Source organism: Amborella trichopoda, chromosome 1, assembly GCF_054954075.1.
Source record: "Amborella trichopoda isolate Santa Cruz 75 chromosome 1, AtrichopodaSantaCruz75HAP2 v2.0, whole genome shotgun sequence".
Lineage (NCBI taxonomy): Eukaryota > Viridiplantae > Streptophyta > Magnoliopsida > Amborellales > Amborellaceae > Amborella > Amborella trichopoda.
Window position 1 is genome coordinate 26,505,501 of NC_142336.1, and position 16,594 is coordinate 26,522,094.

The 16,594-nt window shown below is 34.4% G+C and overlaps 1 protein-coding gene and 1 long non-coding RNA gene across 6 annotated transcripts in view; both read right to left on the reverse strand.

Moving 5' to 3' along the window:
- Window positions 1-1,934: 1,934 nt before the first annotated feature.
- LOC148783761 (uncharacterized) lies at window positions 1,935-6,043 on the reverse strand. The gene is made up of 3 exons (XR_016046174.1): window positions 3,350-6,043; window positions 3,159-3,250; window positions 1,935-2,907 (listed from the first exon to the last, which is right to left on the reverse strand). It is a non-coding gene; the product is annotated as an uncharacterized LOC148783761 (long non-coding RNA).
- A 2,385-nt stretch (window positions 6,044-8,428) lies between these two features.
- Window positions 8,429-16,594, reverse strand: part of LOC18426806 (mitochondrial carrier protein MTM1) — a 29,714-nt gene continuing 21,548 nt past the window's right edge. For 2 of the 5 annotated variants that reach the window (XR_016046184.1, XR_016046180.1), the window contains exons 6-10: window positions 15,172-15,271; window positions 14,944-15,040; window positions 13,330-13,479; window positions 9,759-9,817; window positions 8,429-9,025 (exon numbers count right to left, since the gene is read on the reverse strand). Coding sequence is in view for 2 of the 5 variants with exons in the window: in XM_020662732.2 (XP_020518391.1) it covers window positions 8,902-9,025; window positions 9,759-9,817; window positions 13,330-13,479; window positions 14,944-15,035; window positions 15,172-15,271 (525 nt within the window). In the remaining 3 variants the exon portion in view is untranslated. The remainder of the gene's footprint in view (window positions 9,026-9,758; window positions 9,818-13,329; window positions 13,480-14,943; window positions 15,041-15,171; window positions 15,272-16,594) is intronic. The other 3 variants (XM_020662732.2, XM_006833446.4, XR_016046182.1) reach the window with 2 other exon arrangements.

The following is a 16,594-nucleotide window of genomic DNA, read 5'->3' on the forward strand; positions in this document are numbered from 1 at the left end:
ATCATAAATTTTAAGTTTAGACAGAGAATCTTAAAATTCTAAAGAAAAACTATATTCAATTTTAGAAAGCGAAACTACTTAAAAATTTTAGAGAGAAAAAATACCTCAAAATTTTAAAACAGAGAAACTATCTCAAATTTTAAGTTTTAGAAAATGAATTTTAAAATTTTAGAGATAGGGATTAAGTGGACCCATCAGGACGCTGATGGGGTATATAGGTGACCTACGTGGGACGCTAGTAAGGTAATTTGTGAAATTCTTTGAATTATGCACTGCCGTTAAAATATTATATGCATTTCAATTATTCGAATTATACTTAATTATGCATTTTTTAAAAGTGAAACTGTTAATGCATTTCTGTTAATAGATCTTCTTTTTGAAAATAGCGATATCTTTCATCGATGATTATTTTTAGGATTATGATGATCACTTACTGAGTAGCCAAACTCATCAAACTATGGTAAACATTTTTAGGATAACTGCGATTTCATTTGAGTGCTCGTCAGGATCAACTTTTGGAAGATATTGTAGTTGTACTTATACTTTTTTTTGTTACTTTGTAAAAGTTCGCTATTGTAAATTTGTCCTAAAAAGATATGTATATATATGTTTTAACCGTCACATCTTAGGAATATCAGTATTGTAAATTTTTGGGGTGTGACATAAACTATCATAAATTTAAGTTTGTTGTATTCTCTCTCTCACCCTATTTCTAACTACGTTTACCAAACATTGGAGAGAGAGAGAAGGCTTGAGTTATTTTTCCTAAAAATTGTTTGCATATATAAGCAATTTTCCTGTAAATATTTTCCTTCAAACTTTTAACTGTACCAAACAACCTCTAAAATCATTCACCCTTTTCATCTCTTACTACCCATCTTTACCGCTTCTCTTTGTATCGACCTTCCGTACGCCTAAATTTCTCTATTTAGAGTTATTCTCACATTGCACCTCTTTTCTCTCCACATCTTCATCGCTTCTCTTTTTAACTTTCCCTGTGCCTCTCCCCATGCCCAAATTTGGAGTGCCACGTTTGGCTGCCCAAAAACATCACCAGAGCTTTGAAACCATTGAAGTAAAAGTGAATGGAAGTGAGGGTCGAATAGCTTCTTGAAGCCCCTACGTTCCAAGTCTATTCCAACTGCTTGATGGCCCAGCTGCTATGGCTAGTGATCGGCTTTGCTGACTCAATCTTGTTTCAATCACCCCCGGAGCTACAAAACCATGCAACACCTAGCCTTTTCACCCAAACTCTGCATACATGGGTTTCTTTTGCTCGTCTTTGTAGGAGATAAGGGTTCATGGTGCAGAGAATCTCTCCTTACTGATGAGATAGATCGTCTTTGTAGGAGATAAGGGTTCATGGTGCAGAGAATCTCTCCTTACTGATGAGATAGAGAGGGGAGGGGAGAGGATTTTAAGTAACAGACGAAGATGCCAATTTGAGGGGGAAGAGCGATGGAGAGAGAAGATATGAATGCATGTAGACCAAAATGCCCTTAAAATTTGTATTATTGACTATTTTAGAAACGGGCTGTTCTTTGTCGATATACCATTCACACACTCTTCAAAATGCCACCTATCATTCTAGGAGGGGTGCAAACAATGGTATAAAAATACCGGTGACTAAAACCCAAAAAAATTTAACGAAAATGTGAGCCGCTAGATGGCCTGTTTATATATTGCACGACGATCCAATCTGTTGGATGATCAGCTTATAACCTACTTCCAACACTCATATCCAATGGTTTAAAAAGCGGATTGGTGACTCGGATAAGGCACCTCAAAAATCGATTCGCATCGGCGAATCGGCAATCCGGATCGACGAATCGACAATCCGGATCAGGAATCAACTGAATCGATCAAATTAAAGCTTCAAACAAATCCGAAAAATTATTAAAATTCATTATAAATATTATTTTTTAGAAATTCAATAAGAAATGAGGGTACTTCATTAAGAATTTTCATTTCTTTACATGAATATACGAATATTGATATGTTTTTTCCCTGCATGAACTACTATTTACCATTTAATTTACATCACACAAAAGGATAAACATAGAATTATCATGGAATAAGTATATCAACATAAATGGACTACAATAAAGCATACAATTAGTAACATACGATCTAAAAATAAAATGACAGACGACGTCGTTCTTCTTCTTCGTCACGCTAGTGCCATTGATTGAATTCGTTTAACAATTCATTGATTCGATATAAAAACGAATCATCGATATTAGCAGGCGCCTGACTATACCCAAATCCCTGAGTGTTAGTGTCCTGTTGTGTTCCCAATCCAAAATTCCCGAAGCTTGTTCATCCTTCATGCTCACCTACACTGTCTTGCTCATCCCTACCCTATTGCCGTTGGGACTCGATATGTGAATAATATGGTTGGGATAGGGTAGCCTCAGAATCATCATCGCTCTCATTTTCCCTTAGACCCCCTTCCCACTCTCCCTCATTAGGTGCAATATCATCGACATCTCCCACGAATTGTGGATACGTTGGCTGGCTACTTCTGCTTTTATGCTGCTCATCACCTTTTTCAAGATCTTCATCACCGATAGCCTCTTGTGCAACACTGGTTCCTCCTCTTCTACTACGCCTCTTCTACTACGCATTGATCTGCTGTGTCTGTGATAAATATTACGTCTAAGTCTATCGGCTCATAGTCTTCAAGCTTCATTCTCATTTGCCGCTCTTAGAGGTTTAAGTTGTAATAAACGTAGACTAGTTTATGAAGCTTCTTCGAAGCGAGTCGATTCCTCTTAGTAGTGTGCAACCATTGGAACGTACTCCAGTTGCGCTCACAGCTAGTAGCAGAACATGTCTGAGAGAGCACCTTGATTGCTATCCTCTTTAGGTAAAGTGCATCAGTATCATATATCTCCCACCATTGAGCTGGATTAAAATGCAAACAGCATTGTATGGACAAGAACAATTCATAAGATTAAATATATGAATGAACAAAATATTAGCAAGGGGATAACCTCGATCTATCTTAGTTCGAGAATTCCTGGCAAGTCTAGTTCCGAAGGATCTTATAGCATCCCTATACATAGCAAGCTAAAACAAATATATTTTGTTTTAGTGCATTATTCCTCACAAATATAACAACTAAATGAAGTTCTTACCCAAATATTAAATAATACCTCTTGTATTGTTGCTACTTGGTTTCGATGGCTTCTCTCCAACCTTGCAATAATGTATCTGACCGCTTCTATAATCTTCTGGGGATGTTCAACTGTCAAATAGAAAATATATAGATAGAAAAATGTCATTTACAATTTTATAAAAACATGATTTAAAATGAAACATTCTAATGATATAAATATATATTTACCAGCATAATGAATTGGACGTCCAAATTTGGTGTTCCACCTCCTTTCTATAATCTCGATCATTTTGCTAGCAAAACTACATTTCTCCCCAATAACTGATTTCGCCCTCTCGATACCTTCATAAAAGATGCCCATGGTAGCTTTCTTGTCAACATCCAATTCTTAACGCTGTGACCAAAGGTGCAGTGGCCTCTACGACACTGGAACATCGAAACCAAAACCTCCTATTTGAGACTATGCCGTCCACTTTTATATCGGTACTGGACTTCGAGAGGCGATCATTTAACCACTCTTCACGGGTAAACAATCTCTTTTATGCACCTTCAGATTCCCGAATAGAGTCTACAGCTAAATAATCGGTCGCAAAGCGGGTCATGGCAGGCCTAATTATCTCCTTTTTCTTAGAGTGTTCTCTAAACAGAAATAAAATTTTAGAGTAGTTGTATATAAATCTCGACACCAACCTTGCTTTCTCTAGAGTCTCCTTCACAATTTTGATCTCACCGATCTCCTCTAACATAAGATCGATGTTGTGTGCAGCACACGGGGTCCATACTAAATGCTTCATCTTATCCATCAATTTACCGCCCGCAGAAACACATGCACGCGCATTATCCGTAATAAACTGGACTACATGTTTATCTCCCATCTCCTCCACTATCTGATCATATAGTCGTACATAGAAGTTTGCGTCCTTCTTTATCCCTGATACGTCTTTGCTAAACAAAAAGATTAACTTTTGGGGAATAGGCCGAGAAGTTTAAAAACTTCTTTTTGCTAACTTTATTCAACCAACCATCACTCATGATAGTAATGTCTGTCATTGGCCAACTCTGTTTATATTCTTCAATCCACTTTGTAACTTCCTCCACCTCTTTATTTAATATTAGCCCACTAAGCTCATATGCTGTCGGGAGCTTTACCCCGGGCCGGATCTCTGGATTGCACTGACCATAGGTGGAAAATATGGGCTATTGGCTGCATTAAAGGGAATCCCTTTATCGTAGAGCCATTTACCAACATATCTCCCCAACATGTTTCTTGTACCTTTAACCATGCCCTTTAGGGTCATCTGTTGTGACTTAGGCTTTAAGAGAAACGGGTCTATACAACCATGACCTGCAATACTGTCACTCTTAGATAAGCTAGGAACTATTTCTTCAACGTTTGATTCTTGTTGACACATACTGCCACCAACCCCTCCATACATATTTGAGCTAGGCCCGCCATACTTGCTCGACTTGGGCTTGCCATGCATGTCTAAGTTGGGCCTGTCATACATGTTTGAGCTAGACCCACCATGCATGCCTATGTCATAACCACCGAGCATTTTAAACCCACGTTTCCTGTGATATTGTTCATGTAAACTCATTATTGTGGTCATCTCCAGGTCATTATTATATTGCTCTTCTAGTCGATTATTATATTGCTCTTCTGGATCATTCATGTTTGATGGCATATATAAACTAGTTATCTCCTCATTCATCCTATGTTTGGCAATTTTTTTACCTTTGTTAGCCTTAAGAAATGCCGTCATGTATCTTTTTACATTACTAGATACACTACTGCATGCATAATTATCTCCCTTAACCCCTGTCAAGTGTTGCTTGAACCTATGTACCCCATTACTTATCACTCTTTGGCAGTAATTACAATTTTGTCGTTTTTGTTGGGATCAAGTTTAACCCCATGTTGCCATGCAGGGTCTTCTGCAAATCTTGACATGATTCAACTGTTTTAATATGTAAAAAGTTAAAAATTAACCTGACAGTTCAATAAGAAAAATAATCACCATGCGCAATGATAATATATTGGGGTAGTTCATGTAGTTATATTTGTTGTTATTTGTTATTGCAAAATACTTTTATTGACAATAATATTTTCGTACATATCAATTACAAACATACAGGATAATATAATACAAAATGCAAGCTCCAAACATGGCTACAACTCAATTATCAAGAACATACATTTTTTGCATTAAAAATTTAATAATAAAATTGAAAAAATGCAAGATAATATAATTGTCATACATGCCACGATTTTTTTACAATGATATTCACTTTAATTCCTCACGATAATACAATTTAACAAATTGTATTTTTTGCTTTCAAAATTTTAAAAACTGAAAATACGTTTTTAATGCAAAACTACATTATAAATATAATACAGTTTTGCATTAGAAATATAATAACATGTATGTTTTTGCATAAATATTCTATCAACATGCAATTTTTTCAACAAAAACTTAACAATAAAAATTAAAAATATGGTTTAATACCTCATGATAATCAAAACCTGGTCACTACTTTCATATCTTTTTGAAAAATCACGATTTTTCAAAAAACATCGATCATGTACTAAAAAAAAAAACATATAAAAACAATTCTTCACAAAGCCACCTAACATCAGTCATTCCAACTCAAAAACGCATTAACAACAAATTAAAAAAATACAATTTTGCATTAAAAATATAATAACATGCATTTTTTTGCATAAATAATCTATCAACATACAATTTTTTCAACAAAAACTTTAACAATAAAAATTAAAAATATGGTTTAATACCTCATGATAATCAAAACCTAATCACTACTTTCACATCTTTTCGAAAAGTCACGATTTTTCAAAAAAAATCGATCATGTACCAAAAAAAAATAAAAAATAAAAACAATTCGTCATAGAGCCACCTAACATCAGTCACTCCAACTCAAAAATGCATTAACAACAAATTAAAAAAATACAGTTTTGCATTAAAAATATAATAACATGCATTTTTTTACATAAATAATCTATCAACATACAATTTTTTCAACAAAAACTTTAACCATAAAAATTAAAAATATGGTTTAATACCTCATGATAATTAAAACCTGGTCACTACTTTCATATCTTTTCGAAAAATCACGATTTTTTGAAAAAAATCGATCATGTACTAAAAAAAAATAAATAAATAAAAACAATTCTTCATAGAGCCACCTAACATCAGTCATTCCAACTAAAAAATGCATTAAAAACAAATTAAAAATATACAATTTTGCATTAAAAATACAATAACATGCATTTTTTTGCATAAATAATCTATCAACATACAATTTTTTCAACAAAAACTTTAACAATAAAAATTAAAAATATGGTTTAATACCTCATGATAATCAAAACCTGGTCACTACTTTCATATCTATTCGAAAAATCACGATTTTTAAAAAAAAATCGATCATGTACTAAAGAAAAAAAACAAATAAAAACAATTCTTCACAAAACCACCTAACATCAGTCATTCCAACTCAAAAATGCATTAACAACAAATTAAAAAAATACAGTTTTACATTAAAAATATAATAACATGCATTTTTTTGCATAAATAATCTATCAACACAATTTTTTCAACAAAAACTTTAACCATAAAAATTAAAAATATGGTTTAATACCTCATGATAATCAAAACCTGGTCACTACTTTCATATCTTTTCGAAAAATCACGATTATTCAAAAAAAATCGATCCTGTACTAAAAAAAAAAGACAAATAAAAACAATTCTTTAAAGAGCCACCTAACATCAGTCATTCCAACTCAAAAATGCATTAACAACAAATTAAAAAAATACAATTTTACATTAAAAATATAATAACATGCATTTTTTTACATAAATAATCTATCAACATACAATTTTTTTAACAAAAACTTTAACAATAAAAATTAAAAATATGGTTTAATACCTCATGATAATCAAAACCTGGTCACAATTTTCACATCTTTTCAGAAAATCATCATTTTTCAAAAAACTCGATCGCGGATAAATAAATAAAAAAAAAAAAAAGCACAGCAAACTCAAACAATAAAAATTAAAAATATGGTTTAATACCTCATGATAATCAAAATCTTGTCACGACTTTCACATCTTTTCGAAAATCTCAAATTTTCAAAAAATTCGATCATGGATTACAAAAAAAAACAAAAAAAAACAAAAAAAAAAAATAAAACAAAAAATCTGTTCTTTACAAAGCCATCTTACATCAACCATTTCAATTAAAAAATTCCACCTCCAAACGAATAAATTACATCCAATTGAATACATGTTTTGATAAACAACACTATAAGGAATCAAAGCCCTAAATTATGAACACATTATCATCAATAAATCAAATCAAATAGATTAAATTGAGCAAAAAAAAAAAAAAACACAGTTCTTCACAGACAACAGTCATTGAATCTAACAAATGAAGCTCAAATTGAATACATCTGATTATAAACAAGACTATAAAGATTCAAAACCCTAGAAATCTAACACATTATTTGTAATATATAGTGAACAATAGATCAAAAGGCGAAAAAAAAATTAAAACAGCCGAATTTTTTTTTCACAAACATCACTGTGTTCTTTTAAAAACTCGAACTGTAATTGAATAAATTAAATAAAATTGAATATGATAAATGATAAAAGACACGATAAAAATTTAAAACCCTACAAATTTAACTGATTATTTTCAAAATATGAATTGAAATTGATCAAATGGCGAAAAAAAAAAAAATACGCAAAATTCTTACCTTGTTTCATGAACCTGTGACTTCAATTAATCTGTTTTTCTCAAAGATATCACAAATTCGTAACAGAAATTTCTAATGGACACATTTACGATCAATATGCCTCAAGCTTTTCATAGATTCATGTCTTATTTGGCATGTCTTATTTAGCATGAAACAAAACGAAAAGCGAAAACCCTAAAACCTGAAACTTTCATGATCCAAAAACTTGAAATTTTTCCACCATTTAATGCATAAAAAGGCTGAAAAAACTGCATAAAACTTGAATATTCGATCACATGGCAAAAAAAAGAAAAAAGAATGATAAAAAAAAAAAAAAATTTTGAAAAAATCCGTAAAGAACACTGTGCAGCTCGTGTTCTTCACGAGAGTCAACGATTCAGTACAGAATCACCCAGTTCTCTCTGGAATCGGGCGATTTCGTGTATAATGCAGGAACCGGCACAAACTGTGCCGATTCCAGAGTCGAACCGGGCGAATCCGATTTGACTCGACATTTTTTAAAACACTGCTCGTATTTTCATTCTAGTACAAGCTTTCCAAATCGGAAACTACCCCCCAACAATTACTAAAAACAAAATTTGACATGTTATCTCACATCCTTCGAGGACCTTTGAAATTAAGACGAAACACAATGAATAATATTTTTCAATTCAAATTAAAAATGTCAGCCGCTGCACACTTTTCCCTTCTCCAAGTTCGGCTTCATTGACCAACAAAATTGAGTGCCTTCCAATTTGAGAATTTCTGCTAGTGAGCGCGGAACCAAAATTGAGATACTCCACAATATCAAGGCAAAATCCTCTACAAATGCGCGAGCTACTAGATGGTGATCCAAACTTCCTGTAGTAAGAACCTTCAATACAGCCTCTACATTCCATTGGATCACATAAATGCACTTTCTCCCACTTCTCCTCATTCGCTATTGTTGTTCTTGAAAGGGCAAAAAGTTACAGGAGATGGGAAAGGCTTATTTGTAACTCACCCCACTCTTATTTGCTAGGATGGATCACGAGTCCTTGTGTAGAGCAAACTTGACGACCTCGTAGAAGGACACAACGATCCCAACAGAAGGACCAGCACGTGCCACACGGGGGCCCACCCCCATAAAAAGTCCCTTCATCCTTCCATCCCTGCAAAAGTAAAGGAACAAGTACCCAAACTCATTTCTTATAATGATTATTCCACTCTTCTCTTTATTTTTGACATATTCCTATTTTATTATGAGAAAACCACGCAACCTCATTTGATGCTTTTACTTGACCACTGAAATGCAAGGTTTCCAGGTTCAAATTCCTTTCTTTTGCAGTCATGCAAAACCAAAAAGAGAAAATGAGTGATTTAAGGCCATAGTTGGAGCCAGCCAAGGCAAAACCATTAATTCATGGCATATGACAAGCAATTATGAAACAAAGGGCTTCTTTGGCTATTTCAGGAAAAGAGGATGTGGTTTCATACATTTCTGCAACATCAAGGAAGTTGCTTTCATTCCCAGAAGCTCAAAGGATTTCTTTTTCTTTTCCTTTTTTTTTCTGAAAAGATATTCATGTAAATTAATGGGGTAATTGAGTCAAAGCCGATCAAAATATTCTACCAAATGGACATTACACCTTCGAGTAGGCACCCAACAATTAAAACTGGGAAATCAAGAAAAATACACAAAATGCACATTTAAGAGAAAGAAGATAACTGAGAAGAAAAATGTAAAAAAAGGGACACAAAAACATGATGGGCACACGATGTAAGAGAAGAAAACTGGAACTTCAAGTAAAGGAAATGAATGAATGAGACCACAAAGGGAAGAAACTCAATAGAAAAAAATAGCTAAGAACTCCTTTATACTTGAGGGGTGAGAGAGAGAGATACCTCCAAACCTCAATCAGAGTTTGTCTTGTCGTCATCCTTAAAGCTTTGGCTGGATCCTTCTGAAAAGCCCAGGACACCATCAAATTAGAATGAGCGATGGACATCGTTTTAAAATTTTAATAAGAGATTTAATCACGTTCTTGCCAATAATTTATCATAAGAACAAGGTTCCTTATCAACAACATGTCAATAAAGCACAGTTGAAGTGGGGCAAGAAAACAAGAGCAATTTGAACATCTAAATCCAAATTCATAAATTCCCATGTATTCCCAAACGTGAAATAGGTGCCACCAAACAAAATACATCAAAAAGGAATCCTACATGGTACGAGTTTTCATGTTCAGTTTTCATTGTCCATTTTAACAGAGGCAATGTGACCTACCAAAGTAGCGCCAGTTATTACAGCAGCCTCTCAAATAGCCCATGCTGCATATTCTCCATGTAAAAAAGTAAAATTAGCCATGTTGATTGATGGCTCAGGATTTGGCAACTCTTTATCATTTTTCTTTCGTTATAAAATAGTTAAATTTCAAACTAGAACGTTTACATGCTACACAACTATTTTATTGATAGAATATATAGTAAATGATTACATAACTACATGCAAAATGGAGAAATATCTATGCCATCATTTGGGTTGCCTACAGTTTCATATCACTTCCCAAACCATCAGATGTCAACAATAGAGGGTTATCAGAGAGGTGTCTATTTATCAGCAACTGTAGGAAACAGCAATGATAAAATAACATGCAAACCCATATGCATATTTACAATTTATAGTAGCTTAGGAAATCATATATAAGATGTTATAGTAACTATCAATAGCTTGTCTGATGCACAAGCACACCTTACATCCATGATCAAATAACAAATATAAATGATTTTCATTAAGAAAAAACTAGAATGCCCGAGTTTCAGAATTGAAAGAAGCGGGGCTTCCTTCGGTTTAGTTAGTGGCATCTCTACTCTTTTCTTCTAAAGTTCAAGACATTAATGAGGTAAAAATTCCTCCATTATATTGATAGGTAGTTGATGTAAATAAGCATACAAGGCAATTGAATCCCCATTTTTCATGTCCCAAAAAGACTATTAAAGCCCACAAATTATTCATTAGGGAAGGAAAAACGGGATTGTTTTTCCACGCAATTGATGTTTTGGGGTTTGTTGTTAGCGTTCCTGTCCAACCGATGCTCGAGAAGTCTGTCACCCACCCAAACGAAAGTGGGACATTAACCCCAAATCACTAAGATGAATAATTTTATCATTGATCCTAAGCAGTTCCCCTACCAGTTCTTTCTCAATAGGGTCGTCCCCCGGCTGAGTGACACTTGTCCTACCTTAACCATGGTTATTATACATAGTATAGATATAATAAACTTATTAATAATTTATATGATGAAAATATAGTAAATGCAAGTATGATCTACAGGTCAATGACAATAAACCTAATCTATGAGGTTACCCTCTCTTAATTCGCAGGTGGTGTTTCTGAAAAGCAAAACTAAAAATTTAATTATTTACATCTAGAAAACAGTATCATTTCTACACATCAGAGTAGATCTGGGATTGAAGGTGCTAGGTATGTTTGTATAGGCGTAACACACACCCCATGTGCTTAGACAAGGCCACAAACTCAACTCTTGGGCTCCATAGACACCCAAATCTAATGAAAAGAAGACATTTTATCTGAATATTGATGGAAAAGGGAAAATAATCTAATGAAAAGAAGACATTTTATCTGAATATTGATGGAAAAGGGAAAATGCTGATTTCATCCAGAACTTGCCCTTCAGCTTCATTAGTATGCGACGATCACATTTGCATATCTCCACTTCGCCCACCTAGCTTTAATTTTGTGTGCAACATCTTCCTCAATCTCTCCATTTTCCTGGATTATCAACCCAAGACATTGAAAATACGGTCTTTTTTGTACTTCTTGGCCGCCAATCTTAACTACTTCAGCATCTCTACTCCTATTATTACTAAACTTGCATTCCATACACTTTGTCTTAGTCCGGCTAATTTTAAAACTTTTGGATTTTAGAGCATCCCTCCAAAGCTCTAACTTTATGTTGACGTCGTTTCGGGTCTCATCAATCAGAACTGTCATCAGCGAACATGCACCATGGTATCTCATCCAATAGGTGCCTAGTTAAGTCGTCCATAACTAAGACAAAGAGTACAGGCTCAATGTTGACCCTTGATGTAGATCTATTATCACTGAAAACTCACTCGTCTCTCCACTAGTTATTCATACACTAGTTAGTACTCCATCGTACATATCTCTCACCTAGTCGATGTACTGTCTGAAGACTCCTTTCTTTTCCAACACCCACCAAATCAAATCTCGAGATACTCTATTATAAGCTTTCTCTAGAGCAATAAAGACCTTGTGGAGGTCTTTTTCTTTGGCCCTAAACTTCTCAATCAGTTGCCTAAGTAGGAAAATAACCTCAGTTGTTGACATTTCTGACATAAAACCAAATTGATTTTCAGATACACTCATTTCATGCCTTAGTTGTTGCTCAGTCACTATCTCCCAGAGCTTCATAGTATGGCTCATAAGCTTAATCCCGCGATAGTTCGCACAATTCTGTATGTCTCCTTTGTTCTTGTAAATAGGTACCACAATACTTTCCCTCTATTCATCTGGCATTTTCTTTGTTCTCAAGTCTCAACACCTTGTTGAACACTTCATCAGCAAGTCAACCTCCCCCATGCACTACCAAACCTCTATCGGGATACCATCTGGTCCTTAAACCTTTCCTATCTTCATCCTTTTCAAAGCTTCTTTCACTTATGATATCCTAATCCTATGAACGTATCTATAACTTCCACTTTCATTTGTACCAACAGTTCCCACTATGTACTTATTATAACTCTCTAACATTCTGCTACTATTTATAAAATCTAAAGTTAACCCCCCCGAGGAGTTCTCATTCAGTCACTCTATGTTGAGGGTTCCAATGTTATGTTTCATATTTTCCAATAAATAGACAAGAAGATTGATAGCATGTTTTCCAACAAATAAATTACATTTAAGTATGATTAATCCCAAAAAGAGAATTAGATATAGCATCGAACTAAAAACTCCTACCAAAACCCAGAAGAGAGCTTAGTCAAACCCTGTTAAAACCTGCACATGTTAACATAACCCTCCATAACACAGATCTTTGATGCAGTTCTGCTGTAAACTAAAATCAAACATTATATCGATCATGTCCTGGTCATCCAAGACAAATACCTGCAATCAAGAAGTTTGGTCTAGCTTCCGGATATTAACATAGAGGAACTTTCAGAACATCTAAAAGATGTATATCTGACTTCAGGGAAGATTAGAAATAATGAACCAACAACCATCAAATATTCACATAGAAGGAGCATATTAGCAATCACTACGAATAGTTGCATTTTTAAGGAAATTGGCTTCTTTATTCTGAAGATTTCAAGGCAAAAGACAAAGAGTTGCACTATGCAGCACCTATATAAAAAGAAACATATTTAGGATTATTGTAACATCTATGGAAAGAAAGGGATCCTAGCACACATAAAGTTCATTGTGAAGCCAAACCTCTATTTGTCTTCTAGTTTTTGCAACATCTAGTGGGCAGGTAGCTGCAGCTGCAAAGCTTCCAGCAACAAAACCAGCTGAGAAGTTCGCCCCTAGAATACTAGCTGCATTACCCTCTTCACCAACAAGGTTTAATAACTTTCTTCTAATCTGCATGCATGGAATAACAGCCCAGGCTTTAATATGAACAACATAGCCGAATAGATACATATGAACTTGAAATGGAAATGATACAACAAAAATGAATCTTTTATGTAAATCTTCCAATAATCAAAATTCAGAATGCAGACATGAATTCACACCACTATCATTTTTCAGTTTGGAAATTATGCTTTCAGAAGGCTTTGCAATTTTCGAGAGCAATAACAAGCACTACTGAAAATACGACTCTAAAAAAAGATGTCGATTCTATCACCAATCAAACTATATTTATTTTATGTGCTTTGATCAATAATTCATACTTTAGATAACTAAACCTATATTGCAATTTGCAACATTTTAAAATTGTATCACACCAACCATGTCATATCTAATGGAGACTACAAAGTTGGACTATTTAAGCATCTGACAAAAGATTGAAATCTTCAAAAATATTCCAACAAAGCCATCTAGATAAATCCAGTTCACCCAGCCACATGGCTTCACTTCAGATCACCACCAAGCATATGGAAGAGTGAATTTATTTCTTATGCATCAGTAATATAATTCGACACAAAACAAAGCCAATTATCGAAGATGAAAACATTGGAAGTCATCCAGACTAAAGTTAAATATAAGACTAATCTAACTCTCCACAAAACAAAGCCAATTATCGAACACGAAAACATTTCAAGTCATCCAGACTAGACCGAAATTAAGACTATGCATATTGTGTGAAAGTCAATTACAAGAAAAAAAAAGGAAAAAACAAAAACACTAAATCTTCCACAGTAAATTAGAAGATAAATTTACTAGTTTAAGAACAAAAATGACTGTCACAAACAGCATATAACTTTGGATAACAGAAGATGTGGCATAGAATACTCACACGCACATTTGGTACTGAATTCGTGCAGGTATATGTATTGACAGCAGCATATTTATGCAAATGCAACAGAGCTCATATTAATATTTAGTCAGATGCAACACACTGCAACCAGAAAAGGGCCCACACACATCCCATCGATTACAATGTTTGCCATTGCCGATAACTCACACTTGTAGAGTAATTTTTAACAGGATACCAAAGACTAAAAGAAGTGCATGTTTCTTGGAAGTTTGAAGGCAACAGGCAACCCTACAAGGCCCCTATTCCGGGCAATATTACCTGTTCTTTACGATTCTGGCTTGGAGGGCTACACAAGTCTATATCACACAAAACGTGAGTGCAAGCACGTGCATGCACATACAAAGATGAAATTTTCCAGGAGCATAGCACATCCAGATGACTACAGAAGAACTACTCACCTAATGCATAAAGTCAAAGTCATCTGACACATAGCATGCTCAACTAAGACATCATTCAAAGGCATAAGAAAACTAGAAGAAAGTAATATTTAAACATAAGCAGGGAAGAATCTACAGAGGAATAAGAAAACATTTGTATTGCCTATAGAATTAAATATGATAACTCACAGGCTCCAGTGTGGACCAACAGATTGCAGAGAAGGGGACATCTCGTGCAAGTTGTGCTCCTACACCAGTCCATAACACACGATACCCTTGTACTGTACTAAAAGGGGGAAATAAGAAAATCAATCATTAATGAAGTAAAATATGGATGGAACTTCCAATTATTGAGAAAACACAATGAAGCAATGATTTTTATGATATAAATAAGAACAAGAAATTTCACAAACATACAGTTTTGAAGATTTGCGGTTCTCTGAACAGGGGACAAAACACCAAGCAGAGTTTTCCACATTCCCGGAGGTTTTGTTCCACTATGGATCTCTTTAAATGCCTGTTACACATGATAAGCAACAAGAACAATCACTACAATATTACTACCCAGAAATTGAATACATAAACTAATCGTCGACTCAAACCATGGGCACAATTGGGACCAAAGTGAATCAATGCAAGGAAAAAAACAATAAGATCAATTTAGCGCAAATTAGGGGAAAATAGGTACAGAATCTCATAAAGTATAAATGCCTTGAGCATTTTATTTCATCAATCTAGTGAAGCCCTGAAGTCAGCAAAAACAATAAATAAATAAAAAGAAAAAAAGGCTAAAAGTACAATCAGACCCTAAAAGTACAATCAGACCCTAAGCAGCCAAAGTTATTAAATCTATTATGAAATGCATATTATTTGAGCAGAGAAAGTTACTTCAAGCTAGGGGGAACCTGATTATAATTAAAAAAGGTGATCCATAACTCCAGAGTATATTTTAATATACTTCAATTTCTTAAAAAACAAAAAATGAACTCAACAATATTGAGAAGGGTTATTTCTGAAAATCTGGAAAGTATTAACCAACAAAAGAGTACCCAATCAAAGGCAACCTAATCCTAGATTTTATTGCCAATCCAGACATTCTATAATGTTACAAGGAGCTAAAATCAGACATTTTACAATTGCACAAAGATTTAATCCTTTGTTAATTGCTTATGTCACATGGATCCTTCAGATGTTTATTAACCAACAAAAGAGTACCTAATCAAAGGCAGCCTAATCCCAGATTTTATCGCCAATCCAGACATTCTATAATGTTACAAGGAGCTAAAGTCAAACATTTGACAATTGCACAAAGATTTAATCCTTTGTTAAGTGCTTGTCACATGGATACTTCAGATGTTTATGGATGCTAAAAAAGTATGTAGCTTCTCTCAACATTTCATTCAATCTCAACGAGTAAGTAAAGTGATTGCTTTCAAGAGTGAAAAATTTTAAAATTTTACTTCTTCCATATGTTAGCTTTGCTAGTGGTGATAGCTGATGATACCTAGCGGACAGTCGATAGCTTAACGCACGCTCGATAGCTTGAACGCACATATGTTAGCTTTGCTAGTGATGATAGCTGATGATACCTGGCAAAAATTCGATAGCTTAACGTACGCTCAATAGCTTAAACGCACAGTCGATAGCTTGACGCACGCTCAATAGCTTTAACGCACAGTCGATATCTTGACTCACGCTCGATAGCTTGAACGCACAGTCGATAGCTTGACGCAAGCCCAATAGCTTGAACGCACAGTCGATAGCTTAATGCACGCCCGATAGCATGAACGCACAATCGATAGCTTAACACACGCTCGATAGCTTGAACGCATAGTCAATA